This window comes from Oncorhynchus kisutch, linkage group LG2 (assembly GCF_002021735.2).
Source record: "Oncorhynchus kisutch isolate 150728-3 linkage group LG2, Okis_V2, whole genome shotgun sequence".
Classification (NCBI taxonomy): domain Eukaryota; kingdom Metazoa; phylum Chordata; class Actinopteri; order Salmoniformes; family Salmonidae; genus Oncorhynchus; species Oncorhynchus kisutch.
The window spans coordinates 38,397,910-38,415,985 of NC_034175.2; the positions used below are offsets into that span (position 1 = coordinate 38,397,910).

Consider the following 18,076-nt stretch of genomic DNA (forward strand, 5'->3'; position numbering starts at 1 on the left):
AATAGAAAATGTGTGGGCAGAACTGAAAAAGCGTGTGCGAGCAAGGAGGCCAACAGCCTGACTCTGTCAGGAGGAATGGGCCAAAATTCACCCAATTTATTATGGGAAGCTTGTGGAAGTCTACGTTTGACCCATGTTAAAACACTTTAAAGGCTATGTTACCAAATACTAATTGAGTGTATATAAACTTCTGATCCCCTTGGAATGTGTTGAAAATAAAAGCTGAAATAAATCATTCTCTCTACTATTATTCTGACATTTCACATTCTTAAAATATAGTGGTGATCCTAACTGACCTAAGACATGGAATGTTTACTCGGATTAAATGTCAGGAATTGTGGAAAAACTGAGTTTAAATGTATTTGGCTAAGGTGTAAGTAAACTTCCAACTTCAACTGTATCCTCCAAACACCAGCTGCGGGGGTAAATATCACATAATTACCCTCTACGGCAGGTACTCCCATACTGGGGTACGCGTCCCTCCAGGGGTACGCGCAATGCCATGCTGTCAGTGGTACGCCAAATAAAATAAAATACAAATCTTCACATTCTCAAACAGTACATTAATATTTTCCAACGGGGCTATACATTTGGGTGATGTTTTTTTCTTTCCTGAGTAGCCTCGTTACAATTGACAATTTGAAAAATAAGCCACGGGAGTTTTTGGAGCAGGAATAAAGACGACTTTCGAGTAGTAAGACGTATAAAAGCAACAGATACCATGAATAAGACTGAGCTAAATGTCTCTTATATGTTGAGCTACCAAGTGGCCAGAACAGGCAAGCTCCATATTATTTTGGAGGACTTCATTCTTCCTGCTGCCGCCGATATGGCTGGGACAATGCTGGGGAAAAAGGCCCCAAAAAACTATACAGACAATGACTTCGTCAAACAATACTGTTTCACGACGCATCAGTGATATGGCAGGAGATGGTAAGAAACAATTATTGCTTCTCATACAAGCCAGTGAATTATTTGCATTACAGCTAGATGAGTCAACAGACGTGGCGGGCCTGGCACATGCCCGTTACGTTTATGGGGGGTCAATTAAGGAAGACATCCTCTTCTGCAAACCACTGGAAACCAGGACAACAAGATAGGATCTTTTTTAAAGTACTGGACAGCTTTGTGACATCAAATGGACTTTGGTGGTCAAGATGTGTTGGTATCTGTACTGATTGCGCAAAAGCCATGACAGGGAGACATATTGGAGTGGTAATGCGTGTGCAAGCAGTTGCTCCCGACGCCACATGGGTACACCGCGAGGCTCTTACTGCCAAGGGAATGCCTGACAGCTTGAAAGACATTTTGAACACTACAGTGAAAATGGTTAACTTTGTTAAAGCAATGCCCCTGAACATTTCTGTATTTTCTGCATTATGCAATGATATGGGAAGCGACCATGTAACGCTTTTACAACATACAGAAGGGCGCTGGTTATCAAGGGGCAAAGTATTGACACATTGTTTTGAATTTAGAGACGAGATTAAAGTTTTCTCCACTGACCATAATTTTCCCTTGTCCTTCTTTTTGCACAATGATGAGTTTCTCATACGACTGGCGTATCTGGGTGATGTTTTTTCCCCTGTCTGAATGACCTGAATCTAGGATTACAGGGACTCTCCGCAACTATAGTCAATGTGCGGGACAAAATTGAGGCTATAATTAAGAAGTTGGAGCTCTTTTCTGTCTACATAAAACAATGACCACGCACCAGTCTTTCTGTCATTGTATGATTTTTTTTTTTGTGCCAATGTACTCAAGCTTACGGACAATGTCAAATGTGATATAGCAAAGCACCTGAGTGAGTACTTTCCCGAAATGGACGAAACAAACAACTGGATTTGTTACCCCTTTCATGCCCTGCCTCTAGTCCACTTATCGATATCTGAACAAGAGAGCCTCATCCAAATTGTAACGGTTCTGTGAAAATTGAATTTAGTCAGAAGCCACTGGCAGATTTCTGGATAGGGCTGCGCTCAGAGTTTCTTGCCTTGGCAAATCGCGCTGTTAAGACACTGATGCCGTTTGCAACCATGTTACCTATGTGAGAGTGGATTCTCGGCCCTTACTAGCATGAAAACTAAATGCAGGCACAGACTGTGTGTGGAAAATTCTTTAAGACTGAGTCTCGCTCCAGTACAACCCAAGATTGCAGAGTTATGTGCATCCTTTCAAGCACACCCTTCATTAACCTGTGGTGAGTTATTCACAATATATGATGAACAAATAAGGTTTTATATGTAAGAAGGCTAAATAAAGAGCAAAATGATTATATTATTATTTGTGTCCTGGTCCTATAAGAGCTCTTTGTCACTTCCCACGAGACGTGTTGTGACAAAAACTCACACTCATTCTTACGTTTAATAAATGTATTGTATAGTGTGTGTGTGGCAGGCTTACAATGATTGCAACAACAAAAAAACATTTGAGAGTGTGCTGACCCTGGCGCTAGAGTGAGTGTGAAGCTGGAGGTTGAATGTTCGAAGGGGTACGGGGACTATACACATTTTGGGAACCACCGCTCTACGGGAATCTGTTGTTTTCCACTCATTTTAAACCTCAGAGTTCTCGGTGGTCATCCATTAAGAATATGGAGAATATGGCTTAGTTTACTTCCCAATGGTTTGGCATTAGATATGTTGTTTGACAAGCAATGGGAGGTGGCAGGATCGGTGTTAGTACGATGCGGCTAAATCAACCCAGTCATATGTTGGGGTTGCTGACTCTCAGGATATATCGATTGTTTGCTGGTGATCCATAAGTGGTCACTTGTCACTTTACTAGTGAATCAGCTGTCTCCGTGACATCAATACTTCCACCGTGCTGCTGTTAGATTGTAATCTACTGTCAAAAAAAGTGATCTATTTGATGAAACCTTGGTTTTTGCTTCATGTTTTGGATGAGAGGTACTAAAAAGCTGCAATGCTTGAAACATGTATAGGTTGGATATTAACAGTGTTGAGGAGTTTTTTTTTTTTAACTACCTATTTATTAAGTATTAAAGGAACTACAGTAGGCTTCAACTTCAAAACAATCTCATCCTTCATGTGGCTGGCTCAAATCTCAAAAGTGTGTTTCCCGCTTTAACACTAGAAAAGCTGGGCCTTAAGGGACCCCACTGAGAGCCAATGAGCAGTCATTTTGACTGCAACATTCTAACAGTCTAATAAATACATTTCATATATGCTATTGGAAAAAAATATCCTTTGTTTTTAATTATGAAGTTCTTGGGTAACATTAGAAATACAAATATATATATATATAATAACTCCATTTTATATTTAGTCTCGATATAATTTAAGTTTAGTTTCGAAGGCCAGTTATCAGCCTGTGAATGAGGGGCAGGGGTTGAAACTGACATGTCCTCTTAAAACCGCTTGTGACACGTTCTGTTTGTGATAATGAGATTCTACCAACACACGTGTGTTAAACATAGTTATTTAGGAAAAGTCAAGGATGTAGGGGGGCATGACTTTAAAAATGGCAGAGATATATTTTAAATTAAAAAAATGATTGCCTCAGCGCTTCTAGTGTTGAAAGAGTTACAGAACGAGAGAGAGAGAGTCAATGAGATTGAAAGGGCGGGAGGGGGGTTGAGTGTAAAAAGAGAGGCTTGTGTTTGGAGAAGAGGGACCGGGGATGAGGCAAGAGACCAGTGCTCTGACGTCAATGGACCGGGTCCCCTGGCGTCGTGCCAATAGGGCCCTGTGTGTGCGTCTGCCAGCCATGGTGACTACGACCAGGGACACTGGAAACGGGAGATGGGTGGGGGGTGTTGTTATTTCCTTTGCCATCCCCGTGGCGACCGAGCCTGATGGACCCAGCTGGCCTGGCACAGCATCGTCTGCCACAGTCTTGATTACACACTCTCTCTCTCTCTCTCTCTTTGCTTCTTTGTTTCTTTCTCTCTCTCTCTCTCTCTCTCTCTCTCTCTCTCTCTCTCTCTCTCTCTCTCTCTCTCTCTCTCTCTCTCCCTCTCTGCCTACTTCCTTCTCTGTCTCTCTTTCTCTCTCTCCATACAGGTATATCTGTCTCTTTCTGTTTGTCTATTTCAATTTCCCTCTCTCGCTCTCTCTATTTCTGTGTCTCATTTTCTTCTGTCTTCTCTTTTCAATCTCTCTCACTTTCTCTGGGCTGCCTACTCTTTCTCTCTCTATATCTGATTTATCTAATGTCTACCTTACCCAACATCCCACTTTCATTCTCGCTCACTCTCCACTTTGAAGTTCTGTCTTGGTCCCCCTCTCCCTCACTTGATTTTGAACAGAAGTACCCTCTTTATCCTTCTGTTTATGGAGGATATTCTACTATTCTCTCTCTCTCTCTCTCTCTCTCTCTCTCTCTCTCTCTCTCGCTCTCTTTCTCTCACTCACTCTCTCTCGCTCTCTTTCTCTCACTCACTCTCTCTCTCGCTCTCTCTCGCTCTCTCTTTCTTTCTCTCTCGCTCTCGCTCTCTCTCTTTCTTTCCCTCTCTCTCTCTCTTTCTTTCTCTCTTTTTCTCTCTTTCTTTCTCTCGCTCTCTTTCTCTCTCTCTCTCTCGCTCACTCACTCACTCTCTCGCTCTCTCTCTCTCAATGGGGCTTTATTGGCATGGAAACAGTGTTAACATTGTCAAAGCAAGTGAAACAAACAATCACAAATTAGCAGATTTAATTTACTTTGGTGTTTGTGCTCCACTAGTCTCCAAAATCCACTGGTTGCTCTTTTCTAATCGCAACAGGTCCCAAACTTTGCTGCAATGATAGCAAACTGCGGTATTTCACCTAACACATATGGGAGCTTACTGTCCCCCTAATATTGGCTAATGGCTGTTGCAGGAAGGTCCATTTTTGGATTTTATGGATATACACTACCGTTCAAAAGTTTGGGGTCACTTAGAAATGTCCTTGTTTTTGAAAGAAAAGCTATTTTTTTGTCCATTAAAATAATATCAAATTGATCAGAAATACAGTGTAGACATTGTTAATGTTGGAAATTACTATTGTAGCTGGAAATGGCTGATATTTGGGGGAATATCTACGTAGGCGGACAGAGGCCCATTATCAGCAACCATCACACCACTCCTGTGTTCCAATGGCACGTTGTGTTAGCTAATCCAAGTTTATAATTTTAAAAGGCTAGTTGATCATTAGAAAACCCTTTTGCAATTATGTTATCACAGCTGAAAACTGTTGTCCTGATTAAAGAAGCAATAAAACTGGCCTTTTTAGACTAGTTGAGTATCTGGAGCATCAGCATTTGTGGGTTCGATTACAGGCTCAAAATGGCCAGAAACAAAGAACTGTCTTCTGAATCTCGTCAGTCTATTCTTGTTCTGAGAAATGAAGGCCATTCCATGCGAGAAATTGCCAACAAACTGAAGATCTCATAGAACTCTATGTACTCTACACCATAATTTGCAAATAAATTCATAAAAAATCCTACAATGTTATTTTCTGGATTTCTTTTCTCATTTTGTCTGTCATAGTTGAAGTATACCTATGATGAAAATTACAGGCCTCTCTCATCTTTTTAAGTGGGAGAACTTGCACAATTGGTGGCTGACTAAATACTTTTTTGCCCCACTGTATATATATATAGTGCCTTCGGAACGTATTCAGACCCCTTGATTTTTTCCCACATTTTGTTACATTACGTTCTTATTCTACAATGGATTACATTTTTTTAAATCCTCAGCAATCTACACACAATACCCCATAATGACAAAGTGAAAACAGGTTTTTAGATTTTTGCAAATAAATATAAATAACAGGTACCTTATTTACTTAAGTATTCAGACCCTTTTCTATGAGGCTCGAAATTGAGCTCAGGTACATCCTGTTTCCATTGATCATCCTTGAGATGTTTCTACAACTTTATTAGAGTCCACCTGTGATAAATTCAATTGATTGGACATGAATTGGAAGGCACACACCTGTCTATATAAGGTCCCAAAGTTGACAGTGTATGTCAGAGCAAAAACCAGGCCATGAGGTCGAAGGAATTGTTCGTAGAGCTCTGAGACAGAATTGTGTCGAGGCACAGATCTGGTGAAGGGTACCAAAACATTTCTGCAGCATTGAATGTCCCCAAGAACACAGTGGCCTCCTTCATTCTTAAATGGAAGAAGTTTGAAACCCCCAGGACTCTTCCTAGACCCGATGGTCACTCCGACAGAGCTCTAGTGTTACTCTGTGGAGATGGGAGAACCTTCCAAAAGGACAACTATCTCCACTGCACTCCACCAATCAAGATTTTATGTTAGAGTGGCCACTCCTCAGTAAAAGGCACATGACAGCCCGCTTGGAGTTTGCCAAAAGGCACCTGAAGACTCTCAGACCATGAGAAACAAGATTCTCTGGTCTGATGAAACCAAAATTGAACTCTTTGGCCTGAATGCCAAGAGTCATGTCTGGAGGAAACCTGGCACCATCCCTACGGTGAAGCATGGTGGTGGCAGCATCATGCTGTGGGGATGTTTTTCAGCGGCAGGGACTGGGAGTCAGGATCGAGGCAAAGATGAATGGAGCAAAGTACAGAGAGATCCTTGATGAAAACCTGCTCCAGAGCACTCAGGACCTCATACTGGGCCGAAGGTTCACCTTCAAATAGGACAACGACCCTAAGCACACAGCCAAGACAACGCAGGAGTGGCTTCGGGACAAGTCTCTGTATGTCCTTGAGTGGCCCAGCCAGAGCCTGGACTTGAACCCGATCCAACATCTCTGGAGAGACCGGAAAATAGCTGTGCAGCGACGCTCCCCGTCCAACCTGACAGAGCTTGATAGGATCTTCAAAAAAGAATGGGAGAAACTCCCCAAATACAGGTGTGCCAAGCTTGTAGTGTCATACCCTAGAAGACTCAAGGCTGTAATCGCTGCCAAAGGTGCTTAGTAAACTTAATACTTAGTAAAGGGTCTGACTGCTTATGTAAATGTATATTTCATGTTTGAATTTGTTTTTTTTGCAAACATTTCTAAAACCTGTTTTTGCTTTGTAATTATGGGGTATTGAGGAAAACAAATATACAGTGCCTTCGGAAAGTTGTCGGACCACTTGACTTTTTCAACATTTTGTTACGTTACAGCCTTATTCTAAAATTGATTCAATAGATTTTTTTCCTCATTAATCTACACATAATACCCCATAATGGATACCCAAACAATTTGCATTGTACCCCCTGTATATAGCCTGGCTATTGTTATTTTACTGATGCTCTTTAATTACTTTAATTTCTTTTTTAATTACTTTTTTTTGTTGGTATTTTTCTTAAAACTGGATTGTTGGTTAAGGGCTTGTAAGTAAGCATTTCACTGTAAGGTCTACTACACCTGTTGTACTCGGCGCATGTGTCAAATTACATTTGATTTGATGTTGATCACAAAGCAAAAACAGTTTTTTAGAAATGTTTGCAAATTTACAAAGAATTAAGAGGCCGGATAGGTGCAGAGAAAGGTGTTGTTTTGTTAGAGTTAAGTGCCTCGCTCAAGGGCACATCGACAGATTTTTCACCTTGCCAGCTTGGGTATTTGAATCTAGCGACCTTTCGGTTATTGGCCCAACGCTGTACCTGCTAGGCTACCTGCCACCCTTATAGTGCTTGGCAAGCGGGAGCGAAGGGCACTGTGTCCTAGTGTTGCTAGTCATGCCCTTCCCAGTAGTAGACTGTATGTATGTATCAAGGTGACATCTAGATGGTTATCAATATTGTATTTATTGTGTAGGCTGCTATCCTAATTTAAATAAAATCACGGGAGGGAAAGAAATTGCCACGTTAGCTGCCGCCGGCGACACGACCATGAAGAAGCTGGCTGCAGCTCAATCAGCCTTAAAAAATGGTATACTGCCTCTAAGCCATAGGCAGCAAGGATAAGAGGTTTCCCAACATATGTATTGCAACAGTTATCATTACTTATTGTTTTGCTGTCCTGTGTGGTTCAGTTAGTGGAGCATGGCGATTGCAATGCCAAGGGTTGCTAGGGCCAGCCATACAACAAATGTATGCACGCATGACTATCGCTCTGGGTAAAAAAATATATATTATTACTATTATTATGAACAGGTATGTGTAACTTTTTCATACCCAGTGCTGTGTCTTCTAATATTTACCCCCCCCCCCCCCCCCCCCATTCAGATGATGGCCAAGCCCAGCGAGCCGGGGCCGGGGCCGGGCCGGCAGCACGAGAGTCACCCGGAGGAGACAGAAGAGGAGCTAAGGGAGCACCAAGCCCTATGTCCCCAGGACGGAGGCCTCATGTGTGGAGTGACAGTCAAGCAGGAGCCCCCGGACCCCCAGGAAGAGGAGAGGGATCACAGAGACAGGATAGTTGACCAGGAGCTGCTCTTCCGACAGGTACGGGACAGAGAGCAGGAAGAGGAGGGGACACAGAAACGCACACACACAATCAAACATAGACATATTCATGCGTGCACATGCACAAGTGCACATGCACATACGCAAACACACACACATATTCAGGCATGCACGCATAAATGCAGACACACAAACACACAAACTCGCAGCCTAATTGTTGCTGCCACAGCTTGTGGTTAACATCACCAGTGGACAAGAGCTGGAGATTCCGGACGGACGGAGACAGACAGACAGACAGACAGACAGACAGACAGACAGACAGACAGACAGACAGACAGAGAAGGGAGACTACACACTTGTCATGCTTTGGTGATAATGAACAGAATGTAGTCTATTTGGGGTTTTAGTCAGTTCACGAAAAACAGACACCCCCACATGGCTTACTCTGGCTGTATGGACACACACACACACACACACTATACTCCTACTCTCAAAGTGAAATAGTGTGCAGGTTTTTGTCTGAATGGCTGAGGGCAGCCTCACGCCTCCTCTCTACAGCTGAATCTGAGTTTCCCTAGGATCACACACACACACATCGACACACACATTGTCACCGACACACACACACACACACACCCACACACACACACACACACAAGACCATGTCCTCCCTTTCTAACATACAGCCCATGCAGTCAGTCCAAATCCAATCAACTGTCCTCCCTGTTGCCATGACGCCCACAAACCCTACATCCCCTGGTAGGAAGTAGAGCACTGGGGGCCCCTGGGAAATGCAGTGTTAGAACAGGAGCGATGCCCAATCGAATCCTGGTCTGTTAGTTACAGTAGTGGCAATTCACTTAGTGGCAGTACAGTTTGCGAATCTGAATCCCAATAGCTCCTTAACGACAATCACCTATAGCCAGCCCCACCAGTAGTCTTTAATAAGAATTGGGGTGACTATCAATGAGATCATTTGAATACCTGCATACTTACAAAGCATTTGTCTGATTCATGTCAGTCTGGCTGTGATAATGGAAACGCATCAAGCGCCATCTTCTGGCTACTAAGATATCTTGCAGCAGTTCAACAGATGCACACGATAGCTGCATTTGGTGTGTGTGTGTGTGTGTGTGTGAGAGAGAGAGCACTTACGTGTGTGTAATATCTCTCTTTCTCTCTCTCTGCCTCTCTGTCTGTCACTCTTTCTCTCTCTCTTTCTGTCTCTCTCTCTTTCTGTTTCTCTCTGTCTCTCTCTCTGTGAGCAGCAGGATGTGTTGTTGGAGCAGCAGAGAATCCACCAGTTGAGGAACTACCAGGCTTCGATGGAGGCAGCCGGCCTGTCAATCACCTTCCCAGCGCACCGCCCCCTCTCCAGGGCCCAATCATCTCCTGCCTCGGCTTGCTTCCCTCCCATCGTGGTGCAGCAGGAACCACCCACCAAGCCTCGCTTCACCACCGGCAAGCACCCTTGACCCACACACACTAACACACGTGCGCACTCATCCACACAATCACACACACGCTCAAATCACTCTATCGTTCTCTCTCTCTAACCTTCAGTCTGCAAGGGCTTAGCTGCCTGTTCTCTTAGATTAATGTGTCCTCTCTCCCTGAAAAAAGAATCAAGTCCTTGACTCGTTCCCCTCTAAACCACTCTGAGAGCCCCAGTGTCCAGCATACTGATCAGCCATGGAGTGCAGGGTGTGGGTGTCTGTATCTGTCTGTGTGTGTGTGTGTGTGCGTGCGTGCATGTGTTTGAGAGAGAGAAAGAGAAAGGGAGGGGAGTGCACTGAGAATCTATGGCCGTGTGCAAAATCTGGCTTGCCTACTACTTACCAAAACGACATACTGTGTACTAAATACTAATCGTACTACATACTATTTAGAACATACTGTTCAGTACAAACGAACGCAGTAAGCATCAAATGTCAACACACTAGGCTCATCCATACTGAGAGTGTGTCGTCTAATGCGCGATTGCGTTGACTGCCGCCGTTCGTTCATTTTGGCACAGCACGTCAATTTATCTGATTAATCAGCCGTTGTCAAGCACACGAGAGTCTACTAAAATCAAATGCCAAAATTAGTATGACATCCTGGCATTTAAAGCATACCACATTTCCAAAATTGTCACATACTATAAAACGTTCGATTTTTCACATACCCAAAATGCCTAATATTTAGAAGGCATGTACATACGGGTATTCGGACACGGTTATTGTCTCCCTAGTTTTTCCTAACTCTGTGTGTGTGTTCCCATCACCCTCCAGGACTGGTGTATGACACGTTGATGCAGAAGCACCAGTGTATGTGTGGCAACACCAACACACACCCAGAGCACGCCGGACGCATCCAGAGCATCTGGTCTCGACTCCAAGAGACAGGACTGAGGGGCCAGTGTGAGGTACGGAGACCATCACCAAAGCTCATCTATTGGATGTGTATCAATCATCTATACTGACACATTGTTTCCCTCATTTTTAAGCACTGACCTAAAAGCAGAGGTTATATTGAGGCCTGCTCTGTGTTTTCACCCATACAGTCTTTTCAGATTAGTGCAGAGACTTAAGGGGAGAAATCCAATTTAGAGTATAAATTCTGTCAGAGTAACTGAGGAAGCTTGTTCGACCGTCCTATATCAATAGTCGAACGTGGCTTCCTTTTCCCATCTAACCTAGACTACAGCGATGGACCCATTATTCCACTTTCAGAGTGTTCTAAGGCACCATTTCTGACCAGGAGGGGGCAGTGTTAAACCATGCTGCACGACCTTCCCATTGACAAAACACCCCACAGCAAGTTGCCCATAAGCACAGATCTAGGATCAGCTAACCCTTGCCAAACCTTAACCATGTGGCAGAAGAAAAATCTAAACTGACCTTAGATCATTGTTTAGCTTAGGGCCTTGTTTTGAAGTATTAGGTTGTTTTGAAGCGCTGGCAGAGATAAAAAGCTTATAGTGGGTCTTATCACGCCCTGCACCTGTTCTGTGACAATCCACATACACGCACTCATGCATGCACACACACAATTACCACACACAGATGCACACACACACACATTTTCTCAGTAATAGACATTATTTTCTCTTCATCCGAGAGGTCTAAAAACAGTCTAATGGTTCCTAAATGGGGATAATCTTTCCTGCATCGCTGTGTGCGTTGCATGTGTGTGTGTGTGTGTGTGTGTGTGTGTCTTTATCTTTAATTTAAAGACCCTTGCTCCCCTTCGGTCTCAACGTAGACTATGATCTGAAGCCATTCTTGTAATTTTGCTATTCATTGAAAGTATTTGTAGGCCTATGGAAGCCAAATTGTATCTATGACCGTAATGCTATCCATTCATGTTTTTTTATACGTTCTATTTATATCTGTAAATGAACCAGTGATTTCAAGCCACACCCGGCCATGATTACAGACACCTGCGCGTGTCCTTTGACACGATATAAACTGGTGACCCGCAGTGTTTGTCATTATACCCTGATGAAGACAGCGTGTCTGTCGAAACACCGGTTATGAGGCTATTCAGTTATTGCATCTGAGCTCCTAGAGTGTGCGGGTCTCCTGTGTCTGATCTCTCCCGCGTCTCACTCGTTCATTGCGCCATCGCTACGCTTGGTTGCACTGCTGCCTGTCTGTCTTTCCCGAATGGCACAAACAGAAATAACATCAACAAATAAGCAAGCAAACAAATTCCGTCCCCAGACTTCCTCTCCTGTCTCTCTCTCTCTCTCTCTCTCTCTCTCTCTCTCTCTCTCTCTCTCTCTCTCACCCCTTTCAGACCTCATTTACGACCACCACTGTTACTAATTGGAGATTCCTGGCTGCAGGTGTTACCCTGCTGCCCCCACACCCCGTCCCTCCTTCACTCTCTCCTTTTCATCCTTCCATCCCTCCATCCTTTCCATCCCTCTTGTCCATCAAAAGCTCAGGTGGCCCTTGGGGATTAGTAAAATAGCAGTACATTATAACAAATGGGTACACAATTACAGATTCTGGTGTCATAGTAAGTGTTACCAGGCCCTGTAGCCCCTAGTTCCACACCTGTTCCCCAGGCGCTATCATTTGTTGACTTCTGTAACCGTAAAAGCCTTGGTTTCATGCATGTTAATATCAGAAGCCTCCTCCCTAAGTTTGTTTTTTTCACTGCTTTTGCACACTCCGCCAACACTGATGTCCTAGGCGTGTCTGAATCCTGGCTTAGGTCACCAAAAATTCTGAAATTTCCGTCCCCAACTACAACATTTTCCGCCAAGATAGAACTGCCAAAGGGGGTGGAGTTGCAATCTACTGCAGAGATGGCCTGCAGAGTTCTGTCATGCTATCCAGGTCTGTGCCCAAACAGTTGGAGCTTCTACTTTTAAAAATCCACCTTTCCAGAAACAAGTCTCTCACCTTTGCCACTTGTTATAGACCACCTTCAGCCCCCAGCTGTGCCCTGGACACCATATGTGAATTAATTGCCCCCCATTTATCTTTATCTTTGTACTTTTAAGTGACCTAAACTGGGATATGCTTAACACCCCGGCCATCCTACAATACAAACTAGATGCCCTCAATCTCACACAAATTATCAATGAACCAGGTACAAACCTAAATCCGTAAACACGGGCACCCTCATAGATATCATCCTGACCAAACTGCCCTCTAAATACACCTCTGCTGTCTTCAACCAGGATCTCAGCGATCACTGCCTCATTGCCTGCGTCCGTAATGGGTCCTCGGTCAAACGACCACCCCTCATCACTGTCAAACGCTCCCTAAAACACTTCAGCGAACAGACCTTTCTAATCGACCTGGCCTGGGTATCCTGGAAGGATATTGACCTTGTTCCGTCATTAGAGGATTGCTGGTTATTCTTTTAAAAGTTCTTTCCTCTCCATCTTAAATAAGCATGCCCCATTCAAAAAATGTAGAACTAAGAACAGATATAGCCCTTGGTTCACTCCAGACTTGACTGCACTTGACCAGCACAAAAACATCCTGTGCCGTACTGCATTAGCATCGAATAGCCCCCGCAATATGTAACTTTTCAGGGATGTTAGGAACAAATATACACAGGCAGTTAGGAAAGAAAAGGCAAGAAATTTGCATCATGGAGCACAAACTCCAAAAAGTTCTGGGACACTGTAAAGTCCATGGCGAATAAGAGCACCTCCTGCCAGCTGCCCACTGCACTGAGGCTTGGAAACACTGTCACCCCCGATAAATCCACGACAATCGAGAATTTCAATAATAATTTTTCTGTGGCTGGCCATGCTTTCCACCTGGCTACCCCTACCCCGGTCAACAGCTCTGCAACCCCACAGCAACTTGCCCAAGCCTCCCCATTTCTCCTTCACACAAATCCAGACAGCTTATGTTCTGAAAGAGCTGCAAAATCTGGACCTATACAAATCAGCCGGGCTAGACAATCTGGACCCTTTCTAAAATTATCCGCCGCTATTGTTGCAACCCCTATTATTAGCCTGTTCAACCTCTCTTTCGTATTGTCTGAGATCCCTAAAGATTGGAAATCAGACTCTAGACCCAAACTGTTACAGACCTTTATCTATCTTACCCTGCCTTTCTAAAGTCTTCGAAAGCCAAGTTAACAAACAAATCACCGACCATTTCGAATCCCACCGTACCTTCTCCGCTGTGCAATCTGGTTTCCGAGCTGGTCATGAGTGCACCTCAGCCATGCTCAAGGTCCTAAACAACATCATAAGCACCATCGATAAAAGACAATACTGTGCAACCGTCTTCATCAACCTGGCCAAGGCTTTTGGCTCTGTCAATCACTGCATTCTTATCTGCAGACTCAACAGCCTTGGTTTCTCAAATGACTGCACGGTTCGCCAACTACTTCTCAGATAGAGTTCAGTGTGTCAAATCGGAGGGCCTGTTATACGGACATCTGGCAGTCACTATGGGGGTACCACAGGGTTCAATTCTCAGGCTGACTCTTTTCTCTGTATACATCAATGATGTCGCTCTTGCCGCTGGTGATTCTCTGATCCACCTCCAAGCAGACGACACCATTCTGTATACTTCTGGCCCTTCTTTGGACACTGTGTTAACAAACCTCCAGACGAGCTTCAATGTCATACAATACTCCTTCCGTGGACTCCAACTGCTCTTAAATGCAAGTAAATCTAAATGCATGCTCTTCAACCGATTGCTGCACGCACCTGCCAACCCAGCATCACTACTCTGCGCAGTTCTGGCTTAGAATTTGTGGACAACTACAAATACCTAGGTGTCTGGTTAGACTGTAAACTCTCCTTCCAGACTCACAAGCATCTCCAATGCAAAATTAAATCTGGAATCGGCTTCCTATTTCGCAACAAAGCATCCTTCACTCATGCTGCCAAACATACCCTCGTAAAACTAACTATCCTGCCGAAGTCAAGGATCGGTAGGATAGTCAGTTTTACGAGGGTATGTTTGGCAGCATGAAATTGACAAAATAGCCTCCAATGCTACTCAGCAAACTGGATGTAGTCTATCACAGTGCCATCTGTTTTGTCACCAAGCCCCATATACTACCCACCACTGTGACCTGTATGCTCTTGTTGGATGGCCCTCTCTTCATATTCATCACCAAACCGACTGGCTCCAGGTCATCTATAAGTCTTTGCTAGGTTAAGACCAGCTCACTGGTCACCATAGCAGCACCCACCCATAGCACGCGCTCCAGCAGGTATATTTCACTAGTCATCCCCAAAGCCAACTCCTCTTTTGGCTGTCTTTCCTTCCAGTTTGCTGCTACCAATGACTGGAACGAATTACAAAAATCACTGAAGCTGGAGTCTTATATCTCCCTCACAAGCATCAGCTGTCAGAGCAGTTTACCGATCATTGCACCTGTACACAGCCCATCTGTAAATAGCCCACCCAACTACCTCATCCCCATATTGTTATTTTTTTTGTTGCTCCTTTGCACCCCACTATCTCTACTTGCACATTCATCTTCTGCACATCTATCACTCCAGTGTTTAATTGCTAAATTGTAATTATTTCACCACTATGGCCTATCTATTGCCTTACCTCCCTAATCTTACTACATTTGCACACACTGTATATAGATTTTTCTATTGTGATATTGACTGTACGTTTGTTTATCCCATGTGTTGTTTGTGTCGCACTGCTTTGCTTTATCTTGGCCAGGTCGCAGTTGTACAGGCCTACCTGGTTAAGTAAAGGTGAAAGAAATATAAATAAAATACAAATAAAATTGACCAACTCTCTTTCTTTCTCTCCCCCCCTTCTCTGCAGTGTATACGGGGGCGGAAAGCCTCACTGGAAGAACTGCAGACGGTTCACTCTGAGGCCCACGTCCTTCTGTATGGAACCAACCCACTTCGACAGAAACTAGACAGTACGTCCTACACCTGGAGTGCTACTCTAGGATCTGTCCATATAATCCTATTCATTGTGATCTAAAAGGAAAAACTGGTGCTAGATCAGCATTCCTGAGACCCTTTGTGCAAAGCAACACTTAACAGGATCCGTTGTGTAGATGCTCATGGTATATTGTGCAGGGCGAATCCCAACTTCCACCGAAGTCAAATTGTCACCTCGTCTTCCACGGACATCAACGCATGTCAGGCAGTTAAGGTTGACCCATATAGCTACAAAGTAAATGATCAAGATTGCCTAAAGTATGACAGTGTTACGACAATAATACAATAACAGCTCTCTCCCTCCTCTTACACCTCGGCTGTCTATTATTACAGGGCAAGGCCTGGTCTAAGGATTGTGTTCCTCTACAGGACCATTATCAACCTTATCTACATTATTGCCTTCTGTGTAGACCAAAGCAGGGAAACTCAGTACATCTCCAAAGAGATTGTTCTGTTTACCTAAACGACAGCCTTTAAAAAATTTGTTTTGGTTCTATTCTTTTTGTTTTTTTCTTGTTCCGATTTGAAACTTGTGGAACTTGCTCAAATCTACCTCTAAGCTGTTGGCCCAGCTGTTCGCCACCTCTCTGCCAATAATGAACACGCATGCACACATGCACGCACACACACACACCATTTTCCATGACATCACCCCTCCTTGTTTACTCCCTCCCAAGGTTTACTGATCCATCACCTAAAGATTTCCTCTCGGGTTGGGAGAGTGAGAGAGACTGACTTTTTGGCTCAAACATCTCACTATGACCACTCTGGCTTTCATAGCTGAGTTAGCCTCTTAGCCAGCAGTGTCTGTGGAGTAAGGTAGTCATTACATTTTTGGTACTTTTTTGGACCAGAGGCTCTCAACCTTTTTTGGTTACTGTACCACAGTACATTTTGCTCTGCCCGGAGTACCCCTGAAGGACAACCTCATGTGCATTTTACCAGTAAGACTCATGAAAACAGTACCCCCCTGTGGATAGGCCAAATACCCCCAGGGGAACCACTGTTTTGGACTGTGTTCAACTGTGTGTGATTGTTGTATATGCTGTCTTGCATCAATGGTGTGTGTGTGTGTGTGTGTGTGTGTGTGTGTGTGTGTGTGTGTGTGTGTGTGTGTGTGTGTGTGTGTGTGTGTGTGTGTGTGTGTGTGTGTGTGTGTGTGTGTGTGTGTGTGTGTTCGTGTGTATGTGTTCGTGTGTCTGTGTGTGTCCGTGTGTGTGTGGGTTCGTGTGTGTGTCCGTGTGCGCGTGTGTGTGTGTGTGTGTGTGTGTGTGTGATGAGTCAATCCAGGAGCGTCTGCTATATGAATTCATATTAATGCAGTGTTACGATCAACTCAGGGCCCACTAAGAAGAGTGAACGTTAACCTAGACACATTTTAAATGTTCAGGCCAAAAGGTGAAATGTTGCTAGCGTATATTCTCAAATCATGCAGGGTGTTGTATTAAGGGTTTGGGGTTTCCACTTGACGATGTTTTGCTAGAATTTGTACCGGTCAAGATAGATTTGTATCTCAAGGTGGGATATAATGTCTAACCTAGTCATCTTGCAGGCGCTTCTTGTCTGGAAGGACTAGAATACTTTCTACTATGCATACTGCATGACAAGGGGGTTGGACAACTCTTAGGTTATGTTACATACCGTAACATACCGTCACTTCATATTCACAACTATGGTATACAGTACTGTCACAGGAACAATGGATAAGTGGGATGAAGGGGTGAGCGAGGGAGGGATGGAAAAGAGGGTGACTGAATGAAGAAGAAAGTGAAAGTGTGTTACTAATTTGTTGTCACAACAAGAGGGGAGAGGAGGGAAGAAAGGTTTGACAAAATCAAGTTGTTTACACTAAGAGAGAGAGAGGTTCGTCATTTTTTTCCTACCACATTTAAAATGGCATCTGTGTATTCTCTCCTCTGTGGAAGTTCATGTGGTCAGAGTCTGGAGTTCAGAGGTCAAGGCACCTGCTGAAAGTCCTGGGTGTCCATGAGTATTCTGGCGGTCCCCTCTAACCTCTCTTTCTCTCTCTCTCTCTCTCTCTCTCTCTCTCTCTCGCTCTCGCTCTCGCTCTCTCTCTCCCTCTTTTTCTCTCTCTTTCTCAGGTTCAGTTACTCCCATGTTTGTGAGGCTGCCTTGTGGAGGGGTGGGGGTAAGTCACTCTCTTCTACTTCTTCTCTTCTACTCCCCTGTAGAAATAATGTTGCTGTTTGTTCTCCCACCACACACACACACACACGCACACACACGCACACACACCACCCTGGAGCACCAGAGGCAACCAAAACTGTTGCTCTGCTTTCTGTCGAGTGGGTAATTGTGACCAGATGTTTTCTATGAACATGATGCTGTGTGCTGTAGAGCGTGTGTGGGTGGGGAGTGCACTGCCTGTG

General features: G+C 44.1%; 1 protein-coding gene across 2 annotated transcripts in view; it reads left to right on the plus strand.

The window, feature by feature from the left end:
- The window catches only part of LOC109902359 (histone deacetylase 4), a 138,435-nt gene that overhangs the window by 79,910 nt on the left and 40,449 nt on the right, over positions 1 to 18,076 (plus strand). For both annotated transcript variants that reach the window (XM_031793896.1, XM_031793898.1), the window contains exons 11-15: positions 8,117 to 8,335; positions 9,565 to 9,757; positions 10,570 to 10,703; positions 15,559 to 15,661; positions 17,789 to 17,835. In XM_031793896.1, coding sequence (XP_031649756.1) covers positions 8,117 to 8,335; positions 9,565 to 9,757; positions 10,570 to 10,703; positions 15,559 to 15,661; positions 17,789 to 17,835 — 696 coding nt within the window. The remainder of the gene's footprint in view (positions 1 to 8,116; positions 8,336 to 9,564; positions 9,758 to 10,569; positions 10,704 to 15,558; positions 15,662 to 17,788; positions 17,836 to 18,076) is intronic.